The 18,092-nt window shown below is 31.1% G+C and overlaps 1 protein-coding gene across 5 annotated transcripts in view; it reads right to left on the bottom strand.

Moving 5' to 3' along the window:
* The window catches only part of LOC118186091 (uncharacterized), a 68,440-nt gene that overhangs the window by 42,227 nt on the left and 8,121 nt on the right, over positions 1–18,092 (bottom strand). For 4 of the 5 annotated variants that reach the window (XM_035356106.2, XM_035356113.2, XM_085814344.1 and 1 more), the window contains exons 3-5: positions 12,278–13,025; positions 8,562–8,737; positions 559–702 (exon numbers count right to left, since the gene is read on the bottom strand). In XM_035356106.2, coding sequence (XP_035211997.1) covers positions 559–702; positions 8,562–8,737; positions 12,278–13,025 — 1,068 coding nt within the window. Of the gene's footprint in view, positions 1–558; positions 703–8,561; positions 8,738–12,277; positions 13,026–16,837; positions 16,897–18,092 lie in introns of all 5 variants that reach the window. The other variant, XM_035356130.2, reaches the window with a different exon arrangement.

Below are 18,092 nucleotides of genomic sequence, written 5' to 3'. Positions count from 1 at the left end.
TAGAAAATAGAGCTCTTTATTCTTTTCATATGTACAGATGTCACACAGAAAAATCATACGGATGGGTTTGGGAATGGATATTTCTGTTGAAATATACCCAAATTTTTTTGCGATTACAAGACTTCCTTTTTACTTCATAGAAAGAGGTAAAAGACAGGAAAAAAAAAAAAAAAAAAAACTGCATGCACTCTGAATTCATGCAGATGAAACAAAAGTTTATAATAACTAACAACATAAGTTTAGGAACATCAAAAAATGATCATATTCCTAAACTTAGGCTGGCATAACAGCAGCAAATTAAGTTTTAAAATGTCTGAATAAACCGATAATGGCTTGTACTTACATAAAAATTAAAACTTTTTTACTTGAGTTAAACAATTAAAAAAATCTTATCAAATTATTAATAAAAGTCTATATACTCTAAGTGATACAAAAAAATTACACCTGCTTTTCAACATCATAATTGGCTATTATCAATAAATAAGAAAAGTGAAATTTAAAGTGAAAAGAAACACTAAGCACGAAAACATTACAAATATTTAGAAGAACTAACTTTACCAAGTTGACTGTAGTTGAAAACATATAGCTTTCTCTTTGACCAAGCTCTGGTATGCCACTTTTCTTCCAAGCTACAAGCCGCTTTGCAAATTCAAGTTCATCTACAACACCAGCCCACTGAAGAAGAGAATCCAAGACAAGTAACTAAAACCAAAAAGAAACATATAAGAAACAAAACTGCATAATATATTACTAAAACAATCAAATATATATAGCAATGAAAAGCATTTATTCTGCAAATTCTACCAAAAAGATATTTGGATAATAAGTAATAGTTATTAAAAATATAATACATTGTCATGTCTCAATAGTTTAAACAATATATTTCATATTATTGAATATTTCATGATTTTGCACTTATAAAATGTAAATTTTTAGTTACACATCTTTATTTGAAAAGGGGCAAAGAAAGATTCATTTATCAAATATTGCTGTTCCATCCCAACTTGAATAAAATAAGAAATCAAAATTATTTTGTCACAATATTCAGTCAATTAGCTATTTCTCCTTCAGCCATACACAAGTCATAACTTAGAAAATACTGTTACAGTCATGACCACTGGCATAAAGTTTGGGACTTGTCTAAGCCGGAGAGAAATCTTTTAAAAATTCTAAAATGGCATTAAAAATTTTTTACCCTTCAACTGACATAAGAAAAACAACTTTTTCTGCATGTGTGTGCATATGTTTACCAAATGTGCTTTAATGTTAAAATGTTATTAACCTGTAAGCATGCACATGGAGTCTATTTTATCCCACCTTCATAAAATGGAATGCTTCTCTTAAATCATGATTCAATATCATTTCATTTCTTCAGTAGTTATAATCAATAAGTCATGACCTTTATTTTAAATCAGGTTTCAAGTTTTTAGTTTGTTCATTTGCTAAATAATTACTTTAAATAACATTTTGGGGTCATATTCACCCCATGCACATCCTCATGTAAGTTCAAATGCCTTGAACTTGCATGCAGAATTTTCTTATATTCAGTTCAAGTTTTCCTTTCTATAAATGAAATGTAATCAATTTTGAATATAAAATGAAACTTATGAGCAAAATCACACCTTTTCAATGCATCAAAAATGTTATAACTTATCAGAAAGCAGCAAATATCTGATATTATTTGAATGAGTTTTTTTTAAAATTAATCTCAATAATATTTTGTATTACTAAATTTTACAGAATTTTATATTAATTTTAATGAAAATATTATTTATAAGATTACTTTAGATGATATATGACTGTATAGAAAAAGGAAAGTATTTAACAATCTAGCAATTATTATATATTGATGCAGAAAATAAAATAAAGGTACTTTTCCGTTTCGCCGGCGCAAATGTCGCCAAGCAGACTTTGTTGGCGACAACAGACAGTATAAACAGAAAAAATGTTAACAAATGTTAGTTCTAATAATTTTTGATTTTGAAGGCATAAACATTTTAATATGGTTTCATCATTTAAATTGATCTCATCTCGCGTAAACTACGCTACAAAAATCTAATTCTCTCAGTAATTATTTACATTAATTTCAAGTTAAATCTTAATTTGGAATAAAAGTTTAAATGCAAGAATTATTTCAATTCGTACTAATAGCTTACTCAGAAATTATGTAAAACCGTAGTGCTTTACTTCGCTAGTGCATTCTCATTAGAATGAATGAATTTAACTCTTGATTTTGTTTCTTCTATATTTTCGCCTTTGGTTGAGCGATGTGATTGCATCTAATTGACTTAATTACCGCGAATTGTCTTAGGGCATACAATTTAATTATCTTTGTAAATATTCTCTGTAATTGTATGCCAGTATTGAAAAAAGCAATCAATCTGGTACGAAATGGCTATTTGTGTTTCAAAAGGAGGCGTAAAAGGTTACCAGCGAAGATATTCCGTTTGACATCAGTTGTACCATTATTGGCGACTTTATCGTTTGCGCCTGCAAAACGGAAAAGTACCAAAATAATCTTTTAATTAATTTTTTTCTATTTTAATCTAATACTTTACATGCATTTTTATATTAAATATGATAAATATAATTTGAGCAATTTCATATTTGTTTCAATATATGCAATTAATTGAAAATACGGAATGTAATAAAATAGATTTCATGTAGAGATACTTTAAAGAAATATATTACAGCAGGAATAATTAGAGAAAATGATATATTAATAATGAGATTAAACATACCCCATGCACGACCTCCTGGGTTAAAACAGTTGTTTCTTTGTCATATTTTATAGTAAATGTGTGAAAGTTTTTATTTTTTGAATATGTTTATATATTTTCCTACTGATATAGGTATTTCAATTTTTTAACTGAGCGTGATGTACTATGCTGCCACTAAAACAAAAAAGTCTGCTGTTAGCAACATTTGTGCCTGACTAACGGAAAAGTAAAATAAATACTGTTTTGGGCTATAAGCAGTTGATATGATATATATGCCCCAGAATATATGTACATGAATATCATTAAATATGTTGTAAGAAATTAAATGAAGCAATGAAGAGTAATAGCAAGTGTAAATATTTTAATTTTATATTCTGCATTATAAATTTAGTTCAAAATCAAAATTTACGAGGGGGGGGGGAAAGAGCTAAATACAGTACAAAGTCTTTAATCCGAACTTATCGGGACTTCAGCGATTCCAGATTAGGGGGTTTATTATTATATATCATCAATTTAAATCTGGTAAGATGGCATGCAGAAATTATAAAATTAAAAATATAAAACCGTAATTTATGAAATAAACAGCAATTATGATCTGAAGGGTATCAAATTTAAAAAAAAAAAAAAAAAAAAGCTTAATATTTATTTGTTTACTTTATTAAACATTTCTTTCAATGTAAGTTGTTTAAGTTGCTTTGCTTTATGTGCTAATACCTTCTCTTTAATTCTATAAACAGACATAATTTCTTGTTCAGTTACAAAGTTCCGCTGTTCAAGTCCTGTAATTGCTGTAATACCTGCTAACTTGTCAATCGAAATGCTTTCATTTTCACTAACCTCTCTGTTACTTTCTTCATGCCTTTATCCATTTTTTGCAGCAATTCCACTTTTTGCTTGATGGACATTGAAACATGCTTTTGCTTGTAGATCTTTTGGCAGCTCCAGAATCGGAAACTCTTTTTGACATAATCGAAAGTTCAAGCTTACTTTTTATAAAATTGCTCTAACAGTCTGCAAAAAATAATAAGTTGGATCCAATTAGAAGATTAAGGAACGACGCAATCTGCAACATTAACTGAAATAGATAATTAGATAATTTTAGCCTAGCTTATATCGTCTGTTATACATTAAACGTGCATGCGTAAACGTATTATGCGCATGCGTAAATGCATATGCGCATGCACAGAAAGTTTGTAGCTTTGAGGTCCGGATTATAGATCATTCCAGATTAAAGACTTTGTACTGTACTTGTTTGCCTTATTAAATATTTCTTTTAATGTAAGTTGTTTAATTTGCTTTCCTTTTTGTTCTAAAACTTTCTCTTTAATTCTGTAGATAGACATAATTTTTTGTTCAGTTACAAAGTTCCATTGTTCAAGAACAGTAATTGAAGCATTGAGTCCCACTAAATTGTCAAATGAAATTTTTTCGTTCTCAGCAAACTCTCGATCACATTCTTCACTATCAGTACTGATATTTTCTGGATTTAGAGCCATACTATAGATTTCACTACCCACTGTTGATTAAAGATTAGGGCATTGACATTGCAATGAAAAAAAACTTCTGCTACACTTTTATTTATTACCCCTTTTCCCCATTTCTTTAAATATTCCATTAACTCAAAAATTTTGTTTTCTGTTTGAAGATTTCTGAAGACCTTCAAATTTGTGACTATCACCATAAAGCTTATCTAATGTCCCCTATACACAATTGGCTTTGCATTATGAGATTGGTTGCTAAATTTTGTCTTGCTTCTATCATTCACTGACAAAGTTCAGCTTGAATTATATTAGTTAATTATTACGCTTATATCTATTCCCACAGTATAGAATTTTGATATCATATGCTTAAGGCTTATCCAGGGCCAGGGCTAGATATTTTTCAGCCTGGTGCAATGTCTTTGAGCCTGAAATTCTGCTGTCAAGCATCTACTTAAATTCTACAAATTTTGCCATCCCTTAATTTTGTTGCTCAATGAATTCTAAAAATCTTTGCCTGCCCAAAATTCTGGCACTGATCAAAGGCTTATCTGAATAACAAATCAATTATTCTCAATTCAAATAGCACTAAATGTAATCTTTTGACCAATGATCATCATTTAAAAAATGTATTGTTTGCATACAGAAAGAAATTTTTGTTAAATTTCTCCTCATCAATATTCTCAACACTTTGCGACAGTTAGCTGAAGCCTCTAATCATTGCCAGCTAATAATATCAACATAAAAGTTTACTATATTCTTTGATATTCAATTACTAATATATATAAAAAATAAGTTATCGATGTGCGAATCATTTTTCAAGGTGCAGAGTGTTGACAGTCATGGTGCTGAAAGCAAAAAATAATAAACAATGATTCGCCAAGTTAGTGTCAGATCATACGTGAAATTAAGAAATGGGACTCTCCACATGTTTAATTATAAAAAAGTATCAAATCAAACATAAAGCATAAAAAACGTTTCTTAAAAAAATTGTTGGTCATCTAAAGGTCAGATTTTTGATCATTTCAGATTTTGGAGTTTGTACTATAATACACAATACCACATTGCAGTATATCTGCAGGACAACAGTGCACAGTCTTATAGAATACTTCTGCATACACTCTCATCTACTACAGTACATCGTAAATCGCATGAGTTCCTTGAAGAAACTATCCACTGCTGTGCCCTCTATTACTTTGTTAGACTAAAAAGAATTTATAATTTTATAATTAGTAACAAATGCATTTTTAGATCGTTTGATAATCCTAGTTCTCAAGGTGGGAGTTGGGAGAAAAGTTCCGATTAGGTTATGAGAAACTGTGAAGTAATCTTTTGCCTACTATGTACTAATTATACATATTCATTTGTAATTATTTTTTAATATATTTTATGAGAAACTGTGAAGTAATTTTTTGCCTACTATGTACTAATTATACATATTCATTTGTAATTATTTTTTAAATATATTTTATTTATAGGAATTTCCTTTTCCCCCCTCCTTTCTTTCATAACAATTTTATATAGGTTAATTATAACTATATGCATGTGGCATAAAATTTAAGTTGATTATTACTAATAATAATCACTACATTCTAAATAAAATACGTACATTTTGAATTTAAGTACATAAAATGTTTAAAGTGTTTTAAAAAAATAAGTGTATAAATAGAAAATATTATTAATGGTACTCTTCCTGTTATCAGGACTAAATTCAAATATGTATGTACACTGCTCGACATTGAAAATGCAACACTAAGAAGGAGTGGTCAGAAAATGATGAAATTTGGAAAAAAGACAGAGACAGCAAGCAGCAATAAGTGATCTTTATTTCAAAATGATAGTCAGAATACAGAGAGAGAACGGCGTCGGCTCAGTCCACCATGGTCAGCGATGAACGAAGAAACCCGTCTAGGCATGGAATCAATAAGAAATCGGATGGTGTCCTGAGGGATGGCTCTTCATTCCCTTTCAACCATTTGCCACAGTTCGTCTTCTGAACGAGGCAGGGGCAGAGTCTGAAAACAGCATCCAATTACATTCCACATATGTTTGATTGGTAACTGGTCAGGAGAGTATAGCTGTATAGCTTCCAGAGCATGTTGGCAGATGCGAGCACTGTGTGGCTGGGCGTTATCCTGCTGAAAAAGTGTTGAAATTAGGCAGCCCCTGAAGGTAGGGGATTGCCACCGGCCGTAGTACATTATCCAAGTATCGTTGGGCCATCATAGTGCCCTGAATACAAACTAGAGGTGACCTGGAACAGTAGGCAATAGCGCCCCAAACCATTATGCCACGTTGTTGCACGGTGGGGCATTCCTCAGTTACTGCTGGATTAGATATGTCTCCACATCAACGCCACACACGTATGCGGTGACTGTCACTGGACAAACAGAAGCGTGACTCATCTGAGAACATGTTTCGCCATTCTGTCATCCACATTGCTCCAGTCCGGCACCATTCTAAACATTGGCATCTATGCTGTGGGGTCAATGGCTTCTTAACGGAAGCTGTGAGTGCAGGCTACGTTCAAGCAATCAACGGGAAATGATTCTGATCGACACAGGAACATCGAGAACATCTTCCACATGCTGCAGAATCGCGGTACAAGTGACTTGCGGGACCGCCACAGCTTGTCGGCGGATGCGTCAATCCACGCTTGCTGACGTCACTGGCTGCACCTGCACCCCTCCTTCTTCCCACATTTCCTTGTTCCAACCATGCTTGCCATAGCCGATGCACCGTGCTCGCATCCATGTGAGTATCAGCTGCCATTTGACGTAAGGACCAACCCACCCTTCTCAGTCCGATCACCACACCCGTCGTAAAATAGTTTATCTGCTGGAAGTGCCTTCGTTAACTCCTATTACACGTATCCTCTGGGACAAAAACCAACTTTCTTCGGTAATTCATCTGGCAGAAATAACGACATGAATATTGCCCATTCTGCACGTTCCTTCCCTTATACCTTACTTCACGTGCATTGGAGAGCTGCGCATTTCACATCATTCGTATAACTCAGTGACGTGCGTCTACTCTAAAATTTGCATAAATTTCTGACCACTCCTTCTTAGTGTTGCATTTTCAATGTCAAGCAGTGTACATACATGTGCATATGTATACATACACACACACAGGTATGCATGTATGTATCTATATATATATATATGCATACATACACACATTTCTGGTTCAGGTCCTGATAATAGAACAGTATTTCATTAATTAATATAGCTATAATAATATAGGCAAATGAAGGCATATTATGCTTTTTGCATAGATTCCCGATTTAAGAATGATATTTCCATTCGATTAATTAGAAAAGAAAACATTCTGTACGCTATAAGAAAATATTTTATTAACTGATACGACAATAAGATTCAAGAAACAAATTACTGATTTCATGAAAACTGAATTTTAACCTAGTAGTTTTCATATTTTCAAAATGAAAAAAAACTGGGCAGGAGTTTTGATGTAAGAATGCAGAAGGTACTTAATCAAATATATTCATTGAATACATTAATTAATATAGAAAATCATTACTTTCCTAAAGCTATTAATATTGAGGTGATCCATATGAAGCTAAAGAGGAAAAAAAAAAAAAAAAAAAAAAAAAAAAACATATATATTTACCGCTTTACCACACAAGCTGTAATCTAAAGGTTCATTCCATACTGTTGAGAAGTTTAGAGGTACAAACTACCCAAAACTGACTTGTATTACAGAAGTATCTTCCCAATAACTTCTCTAATTAACATTATTATACCTCTTGTAACTGAATGACCATTTTTGAAGATTTTGGTGATTTACAATGTATCTGTCATTAAAGCCACATGGCCTCAGGAGGATCACTGACCAATGATTCTGCAATTTCTCTGAAAATCAGAGGTCTCAAAATACAACAGAAAAATTAAAAACATACAACTAATTCAGTCTGCAAAATGTACTAGAAACAGCAAGTACAGAGAAAAATTCTGAAACTCTCAGCTGGAAAGGATTCTCAGAAATTTAAAAACTCTGTTTCCATAAAATTAAGAAAATTAACAATATTTATCTTTAAAAGCATTCAGACTAATTTGCTGCTTCTCCAATGAAACTAAAACTTGATTGCTAATTTATGTTGCTGATGATATTATTGATGATTACTAAGCTTTTTGTACATTATTATTCAAAGCTGCAGTTGTTTATGATCTAGAACACCCAACCAAACCTTCAGTTCTATAATATTTGTAACAAAGTTATCAGGAATTGGAAATATAAACTTAAATGCATTAATCTGTAAAAAATATACATGAGGGTTAAAATAATATTATTAACTAAATATATATATATATATATATATGTGCATTTCAATCAATATTCACACCATTTGATCTGAATTAGATGTCCAGTCACCTTTGGCCCAATGTACTCTATGCTCATCACGTATAATATCTGCATACGTCAGCGTTTCTTCATCATAGTAGAACTGACATTCATCCTGGGATAGAAATTCTGTAGCTATTCCTAAAGCATCTCCAATAACAGCACCATATATAAGACCTGAAAAAGGCATTAACAGATAAGGAAAATATAATAAAATAAGAAGAATTAGTACTATATTTTAGAAAATTCTCATGCTAAAGTTTGACATATTATTTCATGATAGAAATAACCTATCAAATGTGGAAGCATACCAAACTAATCATATAATCATATAAATAGCTGATTTCTCTTAAAGGAGCCGTTTTGCCCATCTCTAGTTCAAATAGCCTCCTGTTCTTACACAGAGAGATCAAAAAGCTCACCTTGTTGATTAAGCTGAGGTAAGCAAAAGTTTTGGTCAGAGATCTATCTTTTTCTGTTGATCCTGCTTCCTCCACCTGCAGAGTTAAGCTTTCAATGAGTGCAATCTGCCTCCTACTTGCATTAAACCCCAAGACTGAATATTAAAAACAGCTGCATTCATACACAATGCCACTAATTTTTTTCTTTTTCTTTTCCTTTTTATGCTTTTCGCATATGCATTTGATTTGTTTTTCCCCATAATAAAACATGTTCTCAATTCTTAATTTCACTTTGGCACTAAATAAACTAATTCATTATTGAAGAAACAGACATTTTCGCATGAATTTGTCTGATCAATAATCTGACTCCGTAGCTGCATATCTGCTTGGCATACATCTCAAACTGAAACATAGAAACATCTTTAATTTTACAACTACTAATTTTTTATATCCTCGATGCCAACCTGGTGAATCATTATTGCATCTCCAATAACAGCAAATTTGTTTCATCAATGCATGTTTATTCAACAGATGACAAATTGAGTAATAACTCAAGCAGCGGCGCCTAAACAAATTTTTTATATTAGTAATTGAATAACAAAGAGCCTTTTTTGTTGGCATTACGCTTGGTGCTATTTGCAGATTTAAGTTAAATGCACTAAGAAATGTTGACGAGGAAAAATTTAACAAAAATTTCTTTCCATGTGCTAAAAATGGATTTTGCTAATGATACTCATAGGAAAAAATATTAAATTTAGCGCTGTTTCAATTAAGAATAACTGATTTGTTATTTATATAAACTTAGAACTGGTGCCAGAGCTCATATGGCTGCACCGGGCGGCAAAATTTAGGGAATACAAAATTTTTGGAATTTAGAGAAGCACCAAGCAACCAAATTTGAGGGCTGGCAAAATTTTTAGAATTTAGGTAAAGCACTGGAACCCAAAATTTAGGACCCGCAAAGGTATCTAGATAAGATACCTAGCATCGGCCTTCAACAAGCTATAAGTATATGTGGAAATTTATTTATTCAGGACTCAGATAAGCCTTAAGCATTTGCTACAAATAGACGTAAGTACAATAAATAACTAAAATAATACAATTCAAGATTATTTCAGTGCGCGATAGAAGTGAAACAAAATTTAGTGGAACAATTTGTCTTTCGGCACCAATCTCATGCTACATAGACAATAATGTATAGCGGATGCTATTAAGCTAAGCTAAAATTATACTTTACTGATTCCAAGGATATTTTTTGCAGGTTGTTATTATTACAGCGATTTTATAAAAATTAAAGTCTAAACTTTCAATTATGTTCAAAACAGTTTCTGATTCTGAAGCAGCAACAGAATCTACAAAGCAAAAGCATGTTTCCATATCCATTAAACAAAAAGTGGAATTGTTGCAAAAAATGGATAAAGGTATATCCGTTCCAAAATTATGCAAGGAGAACGGCAATAGGAAGTCAACTGTGTATGATATAAGAAAATGGAAAAAGGAACTTTTTGATTTTTTTTTGTGGATTCCAACACCTTACTTGCAATAAATAACAGAAAAATTATTCCTTATGCTAAAAGTGAACAATCATGACAAAGTGATGATTGAATGGGTCAGACAGCATTGCAGTGAAGGCGTGATATTGACTGCTCCAATGCTAATGGTTCAAGTCAAAATATTTCACGAATAAATGAACTTAAAAACTTAAAGCACATATTCAACAGTTTGGTTAACCAAATATAAAAATCGCCATGGTATAGGGCAGTTAAAAATTTCAGGTGAAAAATTTATCTCCAGAACAAATTTAAAATGCTGATTAAACTGATCTTTTCTGGCAATATGTACTGCAAAATACTCTGGCAACCTCTACAGAAAAGGCTCCAACTGGTGTCACAAAGATTCCAAACTAACAACTTCAGCATGTGCAGATGTTGCAGGAATGCGCAAGTGTAAACTTTTTGTAATTGAAAAAAATATACAACCTCGAGCATTTAGAGGAGTACAGCACTGGGACCAAGATTTTCCCCATTATATATTGTGCAAACAGAAGAGCATGGACGGCAGCATTAATGAATAATTGGTTTGAAACGCTTTTCATACCCGAGGCTTGGCAACATTTGAATTCGGTTGGTTTACCTGGTTTCAGCCTATGGATATCGGAATAGTGCACGCGCTGAAATGCAAATATAAAGTAGCATTTTTAAAGTCCATGTCAAATTTCTTGAATAACAGCAAGACTATTCAGGAATTTTTGAGATATTTTAGCATAAAATCTGCTGTGTGGACCATCACAAAATTGTGGGAGAGTGTGTCTCCAGATACTTTAAAATATGCTTGGCAAAATTTATGGCCAGCTGTCATATTTCATGGTGAGGATGATAAAGATGATAGCTGCGAATTTGAAAGTTTTCGAATATTGCAAACCAAAGGTGAAATTTTCTATTTAATACATTTTATAAAGAAATATGGAGAAGCAGTAATAAATGAAGGTGATATAACAGAGGTTTTCATTGCGATACCAATGTCCCAATCATCAGTCAATAAAAGGATGGCCAAATATGTAGTAAGGTTCTAAATTCAGAAAATACCACCACTGATAGAGAGGAAAGTGACCGAAAGGTTATTGAAAATGAAAAAAAATTCGATTGACAAATTAGTTGGAATTCTCGACACAGCAATTATAGGACTTGAACAACAGAATTTCGTAACTGAACAAGAAATTATACCTTTCTATAGAATTAAAGAGAAAGTATTAGCACAAAAAATGAAGCAACTTAAAGGATTTACATTCAAACAAATGCTCCATAAAGTAAATAAATAAATAAATATTAACTTAATTTTTGTAAATTTTGATATTTTTTAGGTTATAAATGCTTCACTAGTTCATAAATCATGACTTCATGTTTTTATTTTATAATTTCTACATATCATCTTACTAGATTTAAATTGATGATCTAATATCTAGAATAGCTAAAGTTCCAATAAGTCTTGGATCTCCGTACTGTATATACATACTTTGTGAACTAACGTTTCTGTATGATTTTCTTAACAACATTTTCTTCTTTCTAACTTATTCTTAGAATATAACAACTAATAGATGATATATGCAAAATTTAAAAAAAAAATTGACTATTTATGTTTCTAGTATTCAGTCATTCAGAAGAAAGGTTTTGGTAAATTCAATCAGAACAAATGAAACAAAAGTTTTAGAAAATTTAAAAGCAAATTTTGACAGTATGGGAGTTTGTGCTTTAACTTCCAAATAGTAGAATGATCAATTGCATAAACATTTCAAAACTAAATTTTTTAGGAAACTCACCTATAATTTTATCTTTTAACTCATCAGGATGGAGCTGAGTAGCATCATAAGGTGGCAGTAATGGTGTTCGAATTCTGCTTGCAGTATTCATGGTTTCAGTCTGTATTTGCACATACTGAGCAAGTGCTGAATCTGAATTAGGCACAGCTGTTTGGACTACATTGCCTCGAACTCTAGGGAAAATATTAACTTCCCTTTCTACTTTCGACAAGATTTTCCCAGATGCAAGCTGTTTCAAAAATCTAATAGTTTGATCAGAACCACCATCACAAATATTCTGTGGGGGCTGAGATACACAACAATTAGAGCCTGCTAAAATTACTTTAATAGTATCACTATACCCCAATGACTTAGGAAGACTTTTAAGTTTGTTATGGCTAACATTAAGTTTTTTAAGTGATTCCATTTCACCTATCTTTTCAGGTAATTCTTGCAAAACATTATGGGAGACATCAATTTTTTGCAGCTTTACAAGTCGAGTAATTGCCTGCGGTAAGACTTCTAAACAGTTATGTGATAAAAGCAGGTCTTTCAAGTGGAACAAAAGACCAAGACTATCAGGTAACTTCGAAATTCGATTATAACATAAATCTAAAAATGAAATGTGTGGCAATCTCAGTGGCAAGTCAGCAGGCAGAGTTGACAAGCAGTTAAAAGATAAGTTGACTCTTTCATATAATGAAATGGATTCTGTTAAGGGAGAAGGAAGTTCAGTTAAACACTTGCTAGAAGGCTTTCCATCAATATGCTGAAAAGAAGGAACAAAGATACATTTTACACTCAACTACATTAATTTTTAATTATTCAAGAATAATATCATGTATAAGGCATGCAATATTTATAATTGAAAAACCTTATTACACATTTATTTTCATCCAATTAACCATTCAAAATGTATCTATATTTATTTATTTTTACTTATAATTTATAATGTAAGAAGCAATACTTTCAATTCAAAAAGTGAGAATATATTGTGCTTTTAAATAAATACCCAGGTCTTTCTAAGCACTTTCTATTTAACTATTTGCTACTTACATAATAAATAAATTTAACATAACTTACATAATAAATAAATTTAACATAACTTACATAATAAATAAATTTAACATAACTTACACAATAAATAAATTTGACATAACTTAAGTAATAAATAAATTTAACATAACTTACATAATAAATAAATTTCCAGATATTTTTTTTCAGGGTTGACACTCAAACAGGAGAATGAAATTCTCTGACTTTACCAGGTGTGTTTTAAGAAAATTTCAGTTGATCCGCGTAGTGCGCGTTGGCTGTGCTGAGAGGTAAATTAATTATGGTACCACTTGAAAACCCAAAAATATTGGCCAAGTACATATGACTTATATATATGTATATAAATATAATCCTCAAAGTAGTACTATTATAACTATAATAGGAGTTGTTTTCTCCACTGAAGATTGAGATTAGAATCTGTCCAATCTGAATTTAAAAATGTCTTTTTTTGCAGACATTTTGCAGCTAAACGAAAGAAAGAAATCTATTTAATGATATTTTTAAATAAATTCAGGTATTTTATATTTATTTAGCAGCATAGGCAAAAAATATGTGTACTGAATTTTGTGACAGTATGTCATCATACTGCTAGAATTAGTTTCAAGATTATGCCAGAGAAAACTGCCTGAAACTTGATATTAACTAATAATAAATTTAGACGAAAGAAGCAACATTAATTGATATGAATAACACTAAAATGCAGATTACTTACAAACTGTAGATTACTAATTAACTTTAAAAATGTAAACATTTCTTAATTACTTAAAACCTGGATTACAATAATGAATGCTATTTTGGCAAATATAGTTATACAGTACAAAGTGCGAGATCCTGACGTCCAATATCCGGAATGACCTAAAATCCAGACCTTAAAGTCACAACCAAAAAAAAATTTTTTTTTTTAAATTTATTTATTTTTGTGTGTGCTTTACGCTTGCATATTTGATTAATCCCATGCATGTGGAGAGTCCCCGAGTCTTAATTTCACTTTGGCAATAAATAAAATACCTCTTATTGAAGAAAGAATCATTTTCGCTTAAATTTGTATGATCAATTATTTGGCTCTGTAGCTGCGTATCTCCTTGGCATACATCTCAAACTTAAACATTCTACATAGATACATTGTTGATTTTACACCTACTAATATTTTATATCCCTGACACCAACCTAGCAAATCATTATTTATTATAATTTGCTTTCGTCACTGCATGTTTATCAACCCATGAAGTGACATCTAAACATTTTTTTTTATATTAGTAAATGAATAACAAAGAGCATGGTAACCTTTTATGTTGACATTATGCTTGGCGATGATTACAAATTTAAGTTTAATGCATTAAGAAATATTGACAGGAAAAATTTAACAATTTCTTTACATATGCTAAATCTAAATTTTGTTAATGACTAATATAATAATTATAGGACAAAAGATTACATTCAGTGCTATTTAAATTAAGAATAACTAACTTGTTTTATTCACATAAACCCAGAATGGTGCCACAGCTTGTATGGCCACACTGAGTGGCAGAATTTAGGGAAGACAAATAGAGGCGCTTGGTAGAAAGAATTTAAAACCAGCAGAAAGCTTTAAGTATATGTGGAAATTTATTTATTCAATACTCAGATAAGCCTTAAGCATGTGCAAGAAATAGGTGTAAGTATAACTAAACTAATACAATTTTTCAAGCTTAATTGTCTCAATGGACAAAAGGAAAAAGATAAAATTTAGCAGAACAATTTGTCTTTAGTCGCCAATCTCATGATACATAGCAAATATGTATAGTGAATGATAGCTATTATGATAATAGCCAGGGATCTGAAGGTTTTTGATGTTTGCAAACTAAAGGTGGAATTTTCTAATTAACGGATTTTGTAAAGAAATGTGGAGAAGCAGTAATAAATGAAGATGATATAAAAGAAGTCTTTCCTTGTGATGACAAGGAAGCTCCTCAATCATCAATCAATTAACGGATGGCGAAATCTGTAGTATGGTTCTAGATCCAGAAAACACTGCTACCAACAGTGAAGAAAGTGACAGAGAGGTTACTGAAAGCGAAAAAAATTTTGACTGACAAGTCAGTTGGAATTCTAGACACAGCAGTTACAGAACTTCAACAATGGAATTTTGCAATTGAATAAGAAATTATGTCTGTCTACAGAATTAAAGAGAAAGTATTAGCCCAAAAAACAAAGCAACTTAAACAACTTTGACAGAAATGTTTAATACAGTAAACAAATAAATATTAAGCTTTTTTACATTTTGATACACTTTAGATCATAAATCATGATTTCATACTTTTAGTTTTATTATTTCTACATGCCATCTTGCTAGATTTAAACTGATGATCTAATATCCAGAAAAATCCCAAAAGTCTCCACAAGTCTGGATTTCGGACTTTGACTGTATTAAATGGTTAGCCCATATGACTGATTGCTATTTTTTTTTTTTTTTTAATTTTTATTTTACTACAAAATGACAAATAAGGCATTTCTTAGAAAAAGATTAGAGTAGACTTTAAGGTATCCCTTGTATTATGGCGAAGTTGTTGTTTCATTTATGGTAGTCTGAGTAATTGTTATGGAAACCCTATTGTGACGTAATCGGGTGCATGACTGATTGCTATTTTTTTTTTTTTTTAAATTTTTATTTTACTACAAAATGACAAATAAGGCATTTCTTAAAAAAAAAAAAAAGATTAGAGTAGACTTTAAGGTATCCCTTGTATTATGGCGAAGTTGTTGTTTCATTTATGGTAGTCTGAGTAGTTGTTATGGAAACCCTATTGTGACGTAATCGGGTGCATGATTTTGGAAAATTTTGAAATTATGGGATGTTTTGTAAGCACTTTTGTGGTGTGTGTTGGTTTTATTGTTTAGACAGTAGAATGGCTGAATATAGTAAGATTAATTTGAAGTTTCTCTATGATTTGGAACGAAAGGGGAAAAGAGCATTAATTAACTGGTGTGTAAATGAAGGTTTACTTAGAGTAGCCATTATAAGTGTCCTGTACGTAGGAAGGATATGCGTCTAGTCGAACGTAAAAAGCGCTCAGATGGAATTAAATGGGTTTGTAGGAAGAAAGGTTCAGATGTGGCAACACCTATAAAATATTATATTAACCGTCAAGAAACATACTTTGCTAAAAATATTATATTTCCGTCAAGTTATTCTGGTTCAAGCAACATTAATTCAAATCACACATAACACCAAGTTAAATGAACATTACGAATCAGGTTTTTAAGTTTATTCAAGTCTCACACGCATTCAATTGGCACTACCAGATCCAAGAACAAGAAATATACACCATGAAAGATTTACACCCTCTTTGGCGATTAAACTATATTTCCACATAAAATTTCTTACACACTGGGCCTAGCTGAACTGTAGTTCAGAACAATCAAGATTATCAGTGATACATGAACATTTTCAAGAATTATTTTCAAGAGTCATTATGCATTTCAATACAAATTCAAGTTTTTCTAATAAAGAAGTGTCACATAAACATGAAGAACATGTAAACTTACCATATATTTCAAGAATATCAAGTAAAGTTTCATTCATCAAGGATTATGTTATAACATTCCTGTTCAAGCATCCGGAATTATCAAGAATTTATATAACTCAAGATAATATTAAACAAATAACATTTCTATAATCCAACTAAAATACTAAAAATATTTAAAAAAAAAAAAAAAAAAAAAAACCTGTCTTTTTTTTTCCTTCAGGATTAAATTAAATTTTAAATACACTTATACATTTCTACAACCTTAAAATTTTCTATTATATACATTTCTTTAAATATTAAATATGCAATACTTTAAATAGCATTAAGATTACATTTTCAGTAAGAAATATACGATCACACAATATTAATACTCTTAGCATTCCAACTTAACTAATAACTGTAAAGGTCTCTTTTAACCGCTTCCCTTACAAATTTTTTTGAAAAAAATTGCAAAAAATCATCACGTTTTTTTTTATTTTATTATTAAATACAACAAAATGAAACAAATCAAAATATGTAGTTTTTAAGTTGAATTTTTAATTTTTGAAGGTGTAAAAGCATTTATTTTTAATATCAGTTTACTATCCCGAGTTATCTCGGGCAAACGGAAAAAAGTGAAATATTAATCTTTGTATGATAGTTTTTGAAACAAGGAACAACACAGAGTGATACCTGACATTCTACACTGGTATCTGGTCTCTTTTCTTACTGGCTTACCGCTGGAATCTCTTTCACGGGAGCACTGTCTTGTTGGATTTGATTTTTTTTTTTTTTTAAATTTTTTTCCACTTCTTCATAATCACTATCTGAAAAATCATCGCCATTACTTTATTTTTTTTTTTTTTCAACGCATGCATCCTTCTTTATACATTACTAATCCACAAGCCAATGTATACTATACAATAGGTAAACACGTAACCAGTCCCTCCAAAAGAATCGCGCAACCAACAAAATTTGTCAAATTGCCAATCAAAGCTGCATATTTCCTTTCATTTCCTCCAGACCAAATAAAACCATGATAAAAGAAATCGTACTAACAAATTCTGCTTCACCCGAGTTTTCTCGGGATAATAATTAACTGCAATAAATACAAACCCAAGATAACTCGGGATAATCAGGCAAGCGGTTAAATTTTTAACAAGTCTTGCCGATGTAAATGCTCCTAATAAATCAAAATCGTAAAAAACAACCTTATATTTAGCGTAGGTAAAAAAAAAAAAAAAACCTACGCTATTATAAGGTTTACCTACGCTAAATATAAATTACCTACGCTA

Source organism: Stegodyphus dumicola, chromosome 1, assembly GCF_044657685.1.
Source record: "Stegodyphus dumicola isolate Sdum_Otavi_A_Nest chromosome 1, ASM4465768v1".
Lineage (NCBI taxonomy): Eukaryota > Metazoa > Arthropoda > Arachnida > Araneae > Eresidae > Stegodyphus > Stegodyphus dumicola.
The sequence above is the reverse complement of the archived record's forward strand: the minus strand, read 5'-3'. Positions and strand labels throughout refer to the sequence as shown.